General features: G+C 35.3%; 1 protein-coding gene across 1 annotated transcript in view; it reads left to right on the top strand.

Moving 5' to 3' along the window:
• LOC117081281 (doublecortin domain-containing protein 1-like) overlaps positions 1-16,552 on the top strand; it is a 172,947-nt gene that overhangs the window by 54,459 nt on the left and 101,936 nt on the right. The window contains exons 9-10 of the mRNA XM_033207114.1: positions 11,026-11,160; positions 11,562-11,719. Coding sequence (XP_033063005.1) covers positions 11,026-11,160; positions 11,562-11,719 — 293 coding nt within the window. The remainder of the gene's footprint in view (positions 1-11,025; positions 11,161-11,561; positions 11,720-16,552) is intronic.

Consider the following 16,552-nt stretch of genomic DNA (forward strand, 5'->3'; position numbering starts at 1 on the left):
GGGCTGCTGTCTGCCTTGTTGCTACATCCTCTGGAGGGGACAAGTGCCATATTCTTCCATGGGAGAAGGGACAGAAAGGATTGAACAAACTCCCTTGAGCCCTTCTACAAAGGCCCTACCTAATTCTATCCATGAGAGGTCTGCCGTATGACTCAATCACTTCATAAAGGCCCTACCTCTTAATACTATCATATTGGCAATTAAGTTTCAACATATGAATTTTGGGGGACACATTCAGACCACAGCAAATGACTTTTGTGTGGAGTGTCACCAGCTAAGCACTACCCTATGGACAGCTTCCCGTAACTCCAAAGTCAGTTTACAATGAATCCGACTGGTGCCACCTCTCAGTGACTTCTTTGACATCCAGTGAGACATGACTGTGCCCTCTCTGATGTGAACTGGATCTCAGCCATGAGTCAGGCATCTTTCTATACATTCCATTTCCCCTATACCTGCCATTCTTATATTCTCTAGTGTTCTCTTTAACTATTACTAGCCACTCCAATCTGCTGCTACTAATGGTTTATGTTCAACTTTCCCTCTTTGAGTACTATGTAGTTTGTATCTCTTACTGGACCCTGACTGATAAGCATGGTCATTTTATTTCTCTACTGTTCTAGAATTACATCACAACTTGCAACATTTTAGAAATTTAGAGTTTTATACAATTTAAATGTAAAAATGTATTATAATAACATTTCCTTCCCTGAATAGTTATTTGTTGGTACACCAGCGAAAATTTCACCCATTTATTAACCCAACCCAAACTATTTACCTCTAGTTCTGTTCATAGAAGGGAGTTTGACACATCAATGAAATGTCAAAGCTTTTTAAGGATTATCTTTACTAACTTTGCTCAAGAGTTCACTCCAACTTTCCTTTTACTCGTCCCTCATACCATTTATAATCTTTACCATATTCCTGAGCCAGAGTGAGGCTCTAGGTAGATGAAGAAGGAGTCTTATACTTCTTGGTAAAAATTAAAAGTAGAATTTTTAGACAATACCAAAATCTCTCTCCGGCTGTTTGGCTTGTGCCTGCACATAATTATGAAACATACATGAACACAGTTGACTCATATTACTCAAGAACATAATTCCATCCTATCCAAATCTCACTCTTTCCATCAACACACAGAGAAGAGCAGAATCAAGTTTTAAGTGTACTTGCTCATTTTCTTTCCCCAAAGTTAGGTGCCTACGTATCCACTGCTGCTCAGCTACTCTTTTTACCTTTCTTTTTCTCTCATTTTACAATTTTTAAATTGCTCCCAACAAGACTATCGCTGATTATCAAATGATGCATACTTTTATGCTTCAAACACAAATTATTTTCAAGAAGGTTTTGTTTCTAAAACTTAATTCCCAAACACAATCACTGATGTTTTTACAATAGCTACTCTAAATTCCCAAAGCAACACTATTTATTAATGAGGCATTTCATTCTTTTAGAGGTTTAGAAATTTTGATTAGCTCTAAATTTAGTCATATTCAAAACTATTTCCATCTAGTTAAGGATAAAATGGAGTATAATTTGATAATTATTTGCAGCTGGATCATAAATGGAGCTCATGTTATTTATTTTATAAAAAGGCAGAATTACTGCTTTAGGATATTAATAACTAATCTTGGCTCCAACACTTATTAGCTGTGTGGCCTTAGACAAGTCATTTAACCTTTTTAAGCTTCAAATTCTTCTTCTGGAAAATGGAACTATTAATACTAGCATTTTAAGTATTTGGCACAGATCCTGGCCTTTAACAGCAAATTGATAATTTGTAGCTAATAATGATAATAATAATGAACAAGCTTAAATATATTTATTCCTTTTTGTTGTATTGTTTTTACTTGGATAAGTCTTTTGTGTTGTTTTAAAAGTTGACTATTCCTCTATTCCTTTACAAAAAGTTAGTAAAACTATATCACTTCCTTTATACAATTCATAGTTTCAGCTAAATTAAAGATTTAAACATGGAACCATAAAATAGAAGAAAACGTGGATTAAACATCTAACCCAGTGTAATAGTGAGTAGACATCTTCATAAGCACATCTTCATAAGTATGCAAGCAAAAGGAGAATCCATACAGGGAAAAACTAATTGCTTGAGTACAAAAATATTTAAAAATTCCTAAATCTAAAATAATTAAGCAAAAATAAATAAGAGAATATGAAAAGTGGGGAAAATCTTTGCAACATGAATATCAGAGAATGAGATAATACTCAATATATAATAAACCTGATATAGGCATAGAAAACAATATATACTTCAATGCAAAAATGGGCAAAGGACTTTAAAAGGAAATACATGACAGGAGAAAAATTACAAGAGCCAAACTAAATAAAAATTTCAGCCTCGCTAGATATAAAATAACTGTAAAACAATGAGATGGTATTTTCTTCCATTTAACATTAGGAAGATGTAAAACTAGGAATATCCAATGTTGATAAAGATACAAGAAAACTAACACTCATTGCATGTGTCAGTTATCTATTGCTTTATTTTTTAATTGTGTAACAAATTACTTCAAAGCATAGTAACTTAAAATAGCAAATATTTATTATCTCATAGTTTTGGTAGGTCAGGAACCTGGAGTGACTTACCTGGGTAGTTCTAACTCAAAGTTACTTATGAGACTAACTCAGGTTGCAAACATCTGAGGCTTGACTAAGGCTGGAAGTTCTGCTTCTAAGCATTCTTAACTTTGCTGTAGCCCAGAGGCATTAGGTCCTCTGCCACGTGGGCCTGTACAACATGAACTAGACAACCAAAAGAGTGAGAGAGAACAAAAGAACAAAATGGAAGCTGAAGTGCCCCTTATAACCTCATCTCGGAAGTGGCATCCACCACTTCTGCCAAATTATTTGAATCACATAGTGGAAGAGGAAATGCCCAAAAGGTAGGGCCATGATGTGGCTGAATACTCTGCTAGCCATTACAGAAGCAAAGACCACAAGTATAACAACAAAAATGCAGTAATGGGCTTTGCTTCCTGGAGTTGACAGTATGGGAGGGGACTACACAAAGGTGTTAATACAAGGAAGCAGGGAACTTTGGGGACCATCAAAGAGGGTGGCACAATATTCCTGCAGGTCAGTTTGACAACATTTATCAAAATCCTTACAAAAATGCATATTCCTTACGACTCAGAAATTTCACTTATAGCAACTTACCCCAAGAAATTAATCAATAGTATACACCAAAATATATCTTTAAGTACATCCACCATAGTACTATTTAGAATGGTGAATATTGAAAACGGGTTAATAAATCAACAGTGAGATTGTAGGAATATATTGTGGCATGTCTTTATTATGAATACCAAATGTTGGCATAACAAATAATGGAGAATAATTTATGATGATGAAGAAAAATCGTAATGTTGTTAATTGAGAAAAATTGGGTAAGAAAATATTTTATTTGTTTATTTACATTGTACCAAATACATATGTATAGAGACAAAACTGCAAGTTTATATGTGAAATGGGTGGTGGAAGGATGGATAATTATTTTCTTCATTTTTAAACTACATTTTCTAAGTTTTCTGTAAAAAGCATGTATAATAATAAGAGAAAAGAGACCCCCTTCAAAAATACGTGTGATCATTGTATTGACCAAGAGTAGGCAGAGTATCTGGAGTTTAAAATTCCAGGTGAAATTCTGCAGACTTGCCTGCCATACTTCCCTTGAAGACATAAGCACTTCTGTGGAGCCCCAAAGTTAGGTGAAACATAGCCTTTCCAATAGACATGAAGGGAACACCTTGGGAGTGATGGAGACGATCCTCCAGCCCTCTTATGGTGGGAAAAAAATCTCATAAATGGATGGGGTTCTGTTTAGCAACCAGAGAGTTACAGTTGCATCCTGAGAGTGAATTTGGTAAATGTGAAATTCTGATCATGTTCTTACTCAATCTTCAGTGGGAAAACTTCTCTGTTATGAAAGTTGAACTTACCCAAGGTCACAAAGCCAGTAAATAGCATAGCTGGAATTTAAAACCAGGATAGGACTGTAGGTTGTGAATTAGTATGTACTATTTGAAGTTGTTGAAATGGGACTTATGTGATTAGAGATGTGTTTTGTTAAAATTTATCTTCTGGTGTAAAAAATGGGTTAGAATGTGAAGAATGCATTATCAGCCAAAGAGCTGATAGATTTAGAAAATAATAAGGGCTTAAGATATTAGAGGTCAGTTTAGGGTGATGCACTGGTGAAGTTGAAGGGAGGAAAAGTTGAAAGGAGGAAAAATTGAAAGATTAGGTTATTGACTTCCTAGAAGAAAAATTTGAGTTTCAGATTTTGGAGGAAGGAGTTGTCTGTACTGGTGGTCTGATGACTGAACCTGTGGATGCCTTGTTGGAGGTCAGGATCACCTGGTCTTATGGTAGATAACACTGAATAACTGTGATATTAAAGTATTAGAGTAGATATTACCTGGGGAAGGAAGGGTTTAGGATGACTCCAAAGGGAAAGTTCCAGGAAAATTTGTAAATGTCTCCAAATGCATGATGGGAGGATGAATAATAGCTCTGGTCACTTTGTGTTATTTATATATGTCTGCCACCTTTGCCAAACTTTCAACTCCAGGAAGCAAACCCCATTGCTGCATTTTTGTCATTGTTGTACTTTTGGTCTCTGCTTCTGCAGTGTCTAGCAGAATGTTCAGCCACATCCTGGCCCTACCTTTTGGTCACCTCCTCTTCCATTTCACTAGATGTATTATATGTTGAAGTTTCCCATATTCCAGGTACATCATCCTTCTATTATTAGGGGAATGTACCTCAGAAATGAACTTACATAAAATGTCTTTACTTCTATTAGAGGATGAAACAACCATAAGATGAAGCTACCATAACAATATAAGGGATTTACAATTGCCAGAATTTGAGCCGTACTGCTGATACTTACAGACTTGAAATGTGTCTACTGTTTGTTTTGCTTTTTATAAGTTGATTCTTTTAATATTCTGATACTGTGGAACATATTTGGTATTGTTTTCTCTCATATTGAAAACATAGTGGTCTTTGGGCTGAATTTGGGCTTTGATGTTTTTAGCAGAACCAATATAAACAGTCTACTTCTCCATTACCCATCACATTATTTTCAGTTGAATTGTCTTAAATGTACTTAAGACAATAAGAACTGACTTAAGAAAACAAAAAGTAGGCCGGGCGCGGTGGCTCAAGCCTGTAATCCCAGCACTTTGGGAGGCCAAGACGGGCGGATCACGAGGTCGGTAGATCGAGACCATCCCGGCAAACACGGTGAAACACCGTCTCTACTAAAAAAATACAAAAAACTAGCTGGGCGAGGTGGCGGGTGCCTGTAGTCCCAGCTACTTGGGAGGCTGAGGCAGGAGAATGGTGTAAACCTGGGAGTCGGAGCTTGCAGTGAGCCGAGATTGCGCCGCTGCACTCCAGCCTGGGCGACAGAGCAAGACTCTGTCTCAAAAAAAAAAAAAAGAAAAGAAAACAAAAAGTAGCATAATGCAATCAAGATGAATAAAATGAAAGGTACAATGTAAATCCTAATTTTTTGGATTAAACTTCTTTTTGCTAATGTTTTGGATTAGCTTAGTGATTCAAAAATCTCTTTCCAAAATTATCTGAATAGTATGTGCAATAATATAACTATTTTCAATTATTTTTTAGGTATTAATTTTTATAAAAATAATATGTGATAAAAATTAATATTAGAAAAAATACATTAATGAGAAAAGTCTCTTCTTCTCAAACTTTATTCCCATTTCCCAGAGTTATTCACTAACAGCATGCTTTTTGTATATTCCCCAAAATTATTACACATATATTTGCATGTGTAAAATAGTTCTCATTTAAATAGTAAAAGGGATACATGTTAGTTTTGAAAAAAAAATCCGGCCGGGCGCGGTGGCTCAAGCCTGTAATCCCAGCACTTTGGGAGGCCGAGACGGGCGGATCACGAGGTCAGGAGGTCGAGACCATCCTGGCTAACACGGTGAAACCCCGTCTCTACTAAAAAAAATACAAAAAACTAGCCGGGCGAGGTGGCGGGCGCCTGTAGTCCCAGCTACTCGGGAGGCTGAGGCAGGAGAATGGCGTGAACCCGGGAGGCAGAGCTTGCAGTGAGCTGAGATCCGGCCACTGCACTCCAGCCTGGGCGACAGAGCAAGACTCTGTCTCAAAAAAAAAAAAAAAAAGAAAAGAAAAAGAAAAAAAATCCAATAATTCAGAACTGAATAAAATGATAAGCAAAAGTAACTCTTGAACTATTCCTCCAATATTATTGTTGATAGTGTATCATTCTTGATTAGAGACACATACCCACCCCCAGACAAAAACTATACACATTACTTTGTGATATACTTTTTCCCACTTGATAAGATATGTATTGCGGCCATCTTTTCATACTGACATCCACATCTATGCCGTCTTTTAAAATTTTCCTGGTAATGTACAATTAGGCAAATATTAGCAATGCTGCAATGGACATCTTTGTAATATGTATATGTTTGTTAAATCAAAGGGAATACACATTTAAAATTTTACACATTTAATGCTTATGGTGATAGATATTCCAGTTACACCGATTTGATCATTACACATTATATACAGGTATCAAAATATCAGATGTGCCCCCAAAATATGTATGACTAATATATGTCAGGGCATAAAAAGAAAAATAATTGCATAGTTAATACACTCATTGATTAATTCAACAAAGATTTGGTTTGTTATGCTTTTAATTTGCATTAAAAAATCTCTTCTTGACATTTTCTGGATCCCTTTTCTCTTCTTTTTCTTTGCTTGTTTAAAGCTATACTTTATATACTGTTTTAATTGAAAAATTTCTTGCATTAAAATAGATTTCTTGAAAATTCACCTATTTAAAGTTTAGGTGTTTAATGTTTTTCAGTATATTCACAGAGTTGTGCATCCGTCACCACAATCTAATTTTAAAATGTTTTTGTTCTCCCTAAAATACATCTTGGACTTCACATCTATTCCTCCACCTCTGTCTGCCCCCCTCCCCATCCTTTATAGATTTGCCCATTGTGGCCATTTCATATAAATGGACTCATATAATATGTGGCCTACTGTGCTTGATTTTTTTTCACTTAGCATAATGTTTTCTGAGTTAATTTACATTGTAGCATGCTTTAGTAGTTCATTTCTTTTTGTTGCCAAATAATATTCCATTGTATGGAAACATCATACTTTTAATGCATTTATCAGTTAATGGCATTTTATTTGTTTCCACTATTTTGGCTACTTTGAATAATGCTGCATGAACATTGGTATGGAAGTTTTTGTGTGTATGTATGTTTTCATTTTTTATAGGTATATAACTGGAATGGAATTGCTGGGCCATATGAAAACTCCACATTTAACATTTTGAGGACTAGCCAAGCTGTTTCCCCTTCACATCTTGCCAACTCTTGTTATTCTCTGTCATTTTGATTTTGTTATTCTTTGTCATCCTAGTGGGTAAAATGTATTATCTTATTGAGGTTTTGATTTGTATTTTTCTGATCACTAGTGATGTTGATTATCTTTTCTTAGCAAATTGTTTATCTTCTTTGGGGAAATGTCTACTCCAATACTTTGCTTGTATTTTCATTGAGTTATTTGTCTTTTCATTAGTGAGTATAAGAGTTCTTTATATATTCCAGATACACATCCCTTATCTTACGTGTAATCTGAAAATATTTTGTCTCATTCTGTAGGTTTTTTTTTTTTTTACTTTCTTCACAGCATTGTTTGCAACACAATTTTTTAGTAGTACAACTTATTTTTCTTTTGCCACTTGTGCTTTTGTTGGAACCCCTTACGTTAAAATAAGACTTTATTTTTTAGAGCAGTTTTAGATTCACAGCAAAATTAAGTATAAAGTAAGACAGTTCCCATATATCCTTTACCCCCACAAATGCACATCCTCCCCTAGTATCTTCATCTTGCACCACAGTGGTACATTTGTTATAATTGGTGAACCTACACTGACACATCATTACCAAAGTCTACAGTTTACATTAGGGCTCACTTTTGGTGCTGCACATTCTATGGGTTTGAACTAATGTGTAAGGACATGTAACCACCATTATAGTATTATACAGAATAGTTTAACCACCCTAAAAACCCTCTGTGCTCCACCTATTCAGTCCTCACTGACAACCACTGATCTTTTTACTGTTTCCATAGTTGTAGCCTTTTCAGATTGACTCTTGCACTTAGTAATATGCATTTAAGGTTTTGGAATGCCTCACATTTTAAACATGCATGTTTACATTACATCTTCTTACAAAGTTTAAAGTTATTTAGTATCTATTTTTCCAGAACAATGTAAGGACCTTAGTGCCGTTTATCTGCTGAACACTCCCTCATGATTTTTGTTTTTTAGAATTACTCCACACTTTAAAAAGTGCAGTAAGGAGTTTATATTATAATTGAAGGAGCATATTTAGGCTTGACAGACTATTAATCAAGCTGGATGACACTGATGTGTTGCGGGAAGTCAGGGAGCCCGAACAGAGGGACTAGCTAGAGCCATGGCAGAGGAACATGAATTGTGAAAATTTCATGGACATTTATCAGCTCCTAAATAATACTTTCATAATTTATTATGCCTGTCTTTACTTTAATCTCTTAATCCTGTTTTCTTCATAAGCTGAGGATGTACGTCACCTCAGGACCACTGTGATAATTGTGTTAACTGTACAACTTGATTGTAAAACACGTGTGTTCGAACAATATGAAATCAGTGCACCTTGAAAAAGAACAGAATAACAGCAATTTTTAGGGAACAAGGGAAGACAACCATAAGGTCTGACTGCCTGTGGGGTTGGGCAAAAAGAGCCATATTTTTCTTCTTGCAGAGAGCCTATAAATGGATGTGCAAGTAGGAGAGATATCGATAAATTCTTTTTTTTTTTTGAGACAGAGTCTCGCTCTGTCGCCCAGGCTGGAGTGCAGTGGCGTGATCTCCGCTCACTGCAAGCTCCGCCTCCCGGGTTTACGCCATTCTCCTGCCTCAGCCTCCCGAGTAGCTGGGACTACAGGTGCCCGCCACCGTGCCCGGCTAGTTTTTTGTATTTTTTAGTAGAGACGGGGTTTCACCATGTTAGCCAGGATGGTCTCGATCTCCTGACCTTGTGATCCGCCCATCTCGGCCTCCCAAAGTGCTGGGATTACAGGCTTGAGCCACCATGCCCGACTGATAAATTCTTTTCCTAGCAAGGAATATTAATATTAACACCCTGGGAAAGGAATGCATTCCTTGGGGGAGGTGTGTAAATGGCTGCTGTGGGAGTGTCTGTCTTATGCAGTTGAGATAAGGACTAAAATACTCCCTGGTCTCCTGCAGTACCCTCAGGCTTATTAGGGTAGGGAAAAACTCTGCCCTGGTAAATTTGTGGTCAGACCGGTTATCTGCTCTTGAACCCTGTTGTCTGTTGTTTAAGATGTTTATCAAGACAATATGTGCACAGCTGAACATAGACCCTTATCAGTAGTTCTGCTTTGCCTTTGTCCTGTTCCCTCAGAAGCATGTGATCTTTGTTCTGCTTTTTGCCCTTTGAAGCATGTGATCTTTGCACCTACTCCCTGTTTTACACCCTCTCCCCTTTTGAAGCCCTTAATAAAAAACTTGCTGGTTTGAGCCTCAGGTGGGCATCACAGTCCTACCGCTATGTGATATCACCCCCGGCGGCCCAGCTGTAGAATTCCTGTCTTTGTACTCTTTCTCTTTATTTCTTAGCCAGCCAACACTTATGGAAAATAGAAAGAACCTACATTGAAATATTGGGGGTGGGTTCCCCTGATACTGAAGCATGTTGCTTACATTCCCTGTGTCTGCTTCCTCATCTTTAAAATAGGCACAATAATAGTACCCATTGCAAAGTGCTGTTGCAAGGATTAAAATGCAAATTTGTTGTTATGTGGGAAATTACTTCCATGCAAGGGTAGCCTCCAAGTTATTACTTGGTAAGCTAGGCTGGAGCTCATGGTACACAAAAGTGCACAGAACAAATTAAAATATTCACATCATGACTTATTAAATCAATTTAAAACATAAAACAAAACATAAGGAAAGAGAGATGGGCCAGATTAACGTAATCAAAATATTACACAAGTGGGTTGAAGGGTCATATTAGCCTGAATCTGGTATACAGTATTTACATATACCCCCTTTATGCTACATTACTCTTTCCTGCTGCTGGCGTAGTTACAAGAACCAGAATGAAAACTTGACCTGGGAGCCCAACAAATAAAAGATGCCTGGGACAATGACACACACTTGTTCCATGAGGGCTGTGTGTGAGTTACTTGACCAGTAGCCGTGCTCCCCAGTTAGCCTGATGAGCAGTGATGGATTTTATCCTTCATAAGATCCCACATGAGAGCCAGCAATGGGTGGCTAATTAAAGACCTCATGATTATCGTGAGCCTCATGTGCTTCATGTGTATTTAGTATATAATAAATATTTTTTGCTTTGTTGGTTATTTAGTGAGTCATGAATGTTAAATGTCTATTTTGTCTTTCGAGCCTTTTCTATGTTCATAGACATATGCTCTACTTTGTGTCTGACATTTCTCAGGTTACTATCTTATCTATGCTTAATGCAGCTGTTTCATTCATTCAATTTGTTTTCTTGTCTTCTAGAGCAGAATTGAATGCTTCCAAACAATACAGCAACTACACAATTACATATATGTGTTGTGTATACAATAATATCTTGTATATAGAAATAACTCAATAAATTTAGCTATTATTATTAATGTATAAGATTGTTTTACTGTTTTAATCTTATCTAAGGGCAAAAATCAGCTATCTAGCTAAACTTAATCAGATTAAACAACTATTTAGAAATGTTAATGTTAAAGTCATTTCGCTTGATTTTGTTATGAAGTTGATAATAAAGTACAAAGTTTATTAGCCAGACTTTTTTATTTTTAATCTAGTTTATCCTCCCCTCTTTCCAGTTGGATGGATTTTTGGCTACTGTTTATAAGGCTGATACTACCTGTTATTTTTTTCGTTTCTTACAGGCTTATCCTCAGTTTGTTCTGACCTACCTAGAGGAGCTAAATGCACAAGTAGATGTGACACAGACAGAATATCACATTCACCATGGTGCCTGGACCACAGCTCATCAGGAACATGGCAGAAACTTAGCAGAAGAGGTCAGTGTAGTGAGCCAGAGGCAAGGCAGACATAGCTCTCTAAAATGTATTTTGAAAACAGAAAAAATGTTCAAGTTGTTTTTGGGAGGCAAGAACAAATTAATAATAATTAATATTAATAATTAATGTTATGGATAGTTTAAACTAATACACATAATATAGTATCTATATGCACATTTATATTTATATAACATATATGTTTATATAAACATTGTATTAAACAGATGGCGATATCCTTTTTTCTTGGGATTGCCTTCTTTTGGCCACGTACAAAGGACTTATGTGTTGTAGAAACACTGAAGGAACTATGAAAACTGCATTGTTATATTTTTGGTATGTACAGTTTAGATATTTCCACTCAATGAAAATTAGCTACTTTATTCCTATATTTCATTTATTAGGTTCTGCAAGAAAGTGCCAGCAACCCTGGTCTGAAGCAACTGCCAGAACCCTCAGACACCCATTTAATGCCAGAAGGTTCTCTTGAGGAGATAGGGCAGCTGACAGTAGCACTGGTGAGGAAACTGGAAGAGAAACATCCTAAGGCTTCTGCTCAGAGGTAAGGTACTGACAGAACTGAGCTTTATTGCTCAATGACATTCGATGTTTTCCTTCAGTTTCATGTAAGATTGATTTCTTGAAGATTATTGAAATATCTCAAAAGCCCGTTGGCTTTCAAGCGTAGTAGTTTTTGGGTCACATTTGATGAAGAAAGGTGACATTTATGTGTATTTTGTTGAAGATTGATGTACTGTATGTTATTGTTTATTATTATACTTAGGATGGGTTGCTGTCCTGGGATTTCACTAAAATACTCTGAAATAACTATCATTAACATAATTAAGCTAAGGCACTACAGACCATATATCCAATTGTTAAAATACCAAGATATGTTGAAGAAGACTATTCCATGGGCAATCCTTTTTATTTTCCATGAGAATATTATATTTGGACTCAAGGTTAAGTGCACAAAAGATGGTCTTAACCAGTGATAACAAATCAACCCTATTTCCCTTCCTAGAATAAAAATAACATCATAGATATTGCTAACCAATTGAAAAATTATCCTTGGTTAAGAAATGGAAACAATTTCTCTGATCCTTTTTATTTAATTGGAAACTAAAGTTCATTATTATTATTTTGTTGGGGTTGATGTTGCAAATCATAAACTGACTTTATAAATTGCAATTTTAATCTAAAACTGTTTGAAATTACTGTTGACTGAAATACTCTTAAAGGAGTAATATAATTCTTACTGTATTCACTAAAGTTTAAGGAAATTCCTAAATTTATTTTATTTAATTAATTATTTATTTATTGTAAAAATGGGGTCTAGCTGTATTGCCCAGGCTGGTCTTGAACTCCTGGCCTCAAGCAATCCTCCCACTTCGCTCTCCTAAAGTGATGGGATTATCAGCATGAGCCACCACACCCAGCCTTCCTAAATTTAAATACATGAACTGTAGACAGAAATGTCATTTGCATGAAAAGAGATAAAAAACTTTTATTTCAATTAAAAGCTATTTTATATTACTAAATTACATATTCCACCTGGAATTTTGACAGGAGGGGAACTTTTTTCTGATAGATAGCAAAAGTGACTCTCCCAATTTATTATTTATTTATTATTTAAACATCAAGTCTTTTGTACTTGTTGTTTTGAAGATAGAACACAAAGTAACAAATTTAGTACCTTGCTGTATCATAATATGGGGTGTCAGAACAGTACGGAAATTTAGGTTCCAGGTATTCTTTTTCCTGCTAGTTATTTTTTAATCACATACAAGATTCTCAACTCCCTGATGCTCCATCTACAACAGGACCATAGGCTGAGCAGCCATATAGCCAAGCCCCTCTCCACTATTCTCCCATCACTAGAATGTAAGTCCCTTGGGGAAAGTCCTTGTCTGATGTTTTCATCTAAAATGGGAACTCGTAATACTGGTTACGAGTTATGGGAACACTTGGGAACTCGTAATACTGCTCTATGAGGCTGGTTCTGGCCTCTCTAGACTTATTTGGCAGCCATTTCTACTCAGCCATTTTTGAGGGAACGCTGGCGCTTGTCATTATCTTGGGATCTTCTTATCTTGGGTTTTCATCCTTATCCTGGGCTCTACTCAAGAAAGAGGCACAGTTTACTTCTGCTCTCAGATTCCTGAAACATATATGGGGTTTGTGTATTTGCCCCATGCTGTACCTGGCCCTTATGATAACTCACCTGCTTTGCCTATTTCACCCTTCTCATACTTAAAAATATTTTCTCTAAGGGTATAGGGCACTGGGTAGCTTAGAGATTTGGCTTTTGCATTCTGTTGTTGCTTCTTCCCTGAGGCAATGCAATCTGATGACTGCACTTTGGAAGAAAGGAATATAGTATTAGAAAAAGTGAGGCCAAAGAAGACAGGGCAGTTAATGTCAGCTGCCATACCACAATACCTGTCTGAGGTTGTTAGAATTAAGTGAGATGTCTCTAAGTTTCCAGAAAAGTAGTAAGCATTCAAGTGTTAGTTGTGAAAACAAGCAGAGATAGAAAAGAATTTTTAAAAGGGATTTTACTTAGATTTATGCTTTTTTAGTCAATAGGAATTGACTAGTAAATCTGTTTGGGATTTGATTTCATAAGAAATCTTCCGGAGGCCGTTTCTTAGTAAGCATTCCTCAGGGTTTATGTGATAGGCTCCAGCAACTCTTCCTGCCTTCTTCTTCTTCTTCTTTTTTTTTTTTTTCTTAAGGCGGAGATTTATCTACATTCTTCCCCCTCTGCCTCCACAATTTACCACAGTAGATGTAATTTCAGTTTCTTTACCTCTTAAAGCACACACACACACACACACAAACTCACACACAATCTAAAATAATCACTGAAAAGTAGGCATAGAAGTGTGCTTCTATCCTTGCTTCAATAAAATAAGTTATGTGTACATTGAATTCTAAGTTTGGTCCAAAGTAAAGTAAATGCCATATTCTGGCATTAAGTGTCTGGAATGTGTTTGTTTACATTAGTTTATCCGAAAGAGTCCTTTACCCTTATTTAAATGGAATAGGGGGTGGAGAAGGACTGGGACAGCCAACAAAGCATGCTGACCCAGCTTGTCACCCAGTGACCTGTGAGAAGGAAATAATGAACTGTGAGTAGCTGTCATCTTAACTGTTTCTGACAGTTTGCCTTTGGGCACATCTGTGTTAGTTGCATTGGAAAGGCCTTTGTTCTTTTCCCACTAGTGACTTTGTGGAGTGCTGAGGGGTTTGCTAGCTACTGTACTCCTAACCAGCCCTTCCTTCCCAGGGAAGCGAGCAGCTGCCAGGGATCGCACTGACATTTCTCATCATGACTCAACTTGGCATGGACTTCATTCTTTTAAAAGAAAACATAGATTTAAAAGCCATTTGATTTTTTTTTCAATTAAAATGTACTTTAATATCTCATGAGCTTTGGAACTAATAAAAAAGCAATTTGTAAACATAAATTTAGTATTATCCTAATTTTATATAGACAACTCACCAAATGGGCTGGTGGTTTGAAGAAAATAAAACAAATTATTGAAAGTTTTTACTGCTTTTTAAAATATTTAGTTATTTTCCAAATTTTAATAATTAAATGTTTGCATTAGGACAAAAATCAATACAAGTTATGAAAAGCATTTTAAATGTAGACACTTGATACTTTGCTATTAAGAATATTTGGACTAAAATTGATAATTGTCATGTTACATTTTGTTTCACATTTTCCACTGATATTTTAAAAATAAACTTTTATCTAAAAATAAAAACTTTAAAATATTGCAGTAGTTAAATTTTAAAGTCTATCTTGTACATAAAATTATTGTAATCACTAGGAGATATGATTTGATAAGAAACAGGTGTTTCTCTCCCTCGGTTTTCTGAAGTATAACTACCATTTCAATGGTAACAAAGGCAGGACATTTTGAATAATGCATATCATGCCCTAAGATAATTTTTTACATTAAAATCAAAGCTTCATTTATGAAATATGATTCCTGAGTCAGTTTTAAAGCCTTATTTACATTTTTACAATTGCTGTAAAGTCAGTTCTTCTGCTATAATTATGTCTAGCTACAACTGGCATGAAATAAAATTGAGCGTTTGGTTCTCAATTTATTATGTTTACCATTTTAGGAAAATATAAATTCAAACTCTACTGCATTGGTCAATTTTTATAAGGCCCTTTTTTCCCCTGATAAAATAGAAGAAATGAAGCTTGAAAGAAGTGACATGCTTTTTTCTTATTCAAGGTTCTTTTCTCTTAGTAACAGATTTGAGATGCACTAGCTAAAGGAACTATTATAGTCTCCTGCTTTTCAAAGAAAGGCAAATCAATAGCAATGAGAAACTCTTTAAGCAGACAAATGATCATGTCTATATAATTATAAATTGTAAAAACCCACATATTCAAAATTGAATTACATTCTAATTTTCTTGAGTATACAGTAGCATAAGAGTACTATATTAAATCATTTATGTAGCTTTGCATATAGTTGGTGTTAATTTGTAACTATCTTATTTGCTTTGAACTTTCTCCTCCTTCTGTTAAGTAAATATTAACACAATTTTTGTAGAGCTAGTGAACTCACAGGTCAGTTTTGACAACATTCAGACTGTCTTTATAAGAAAAGTGAATTGTTTAAATTGTCACAGCTCCATTTCTTATTTCTAGAACTATTACAAATAAAGGTAAATATTAATATAATAATTGCTTTTGATAGTCACTAAATCCAATTATACTTTCTAGGAATAAAATCCCATGTTTTATTACATTATTTTTCTTAGCTATTGAGGATACTCAGCTTTAAGCATTTACCTTTAGCTCCTTTATGCTATATTTGGAAGTATGGCATTATATTTAAGAACATGAAATTATTGTGTGTTTCAAGATTGTAAAGATATAATTTTGTTTTTTGATTAGAAAAGTCAAATATCCTGATATTGGCTGATACTGTTGCCTATTTAGGTTTTAGTATATTTTAAAAATTAATTCCCATATGTTGTCTGTGAATTAAAATAAAGTGAACAAATAATATAATTGCACCTGTTTCTTTGAAACAAAGTAAAAAATCAAGCATCCTAAAAGATTAGGCTTATATGTCTATAAATGTACATTAATGCAGAAATTCTCAAAGATTTTCAAGTAAGCATTTTATGATTTTTTTTTGTTTTTATTTGCTGCTGTGAGGTACCCAAACCTTCAACTATGCCACATAGTTTCCATTTCAACAATGTACTATTTATTTTTCTGTTCTATTCAGTTTTGTCTATAGAACTGTTTAAGAACTTATCTTCTTCAAACTTGTAGTCCCCAAACTAGAGTGTCTAGTATTATAATAGTGAAAATAGTAAGTAATGATTTCTGGATTGGATAATATGGATGGAA

The sequence above is a fragment of the Trachypithecus francoisi genome, unplaced genomic scaffold (assembly GCF_009764315.1).
Source record: "Trachypithecus francoisi isolate TF-2019V2 unplaced genomic scaffold, Tfra_2.0 Lachesis_group8, whole genome shotgun sequence".
Classification (NCBI taxonomy): Eukaryota; Metazoa; Chordata; class Mammalia; order Primates; family Cercopithecidae; genus Trachypithecus; species Trachypithecus francoisi.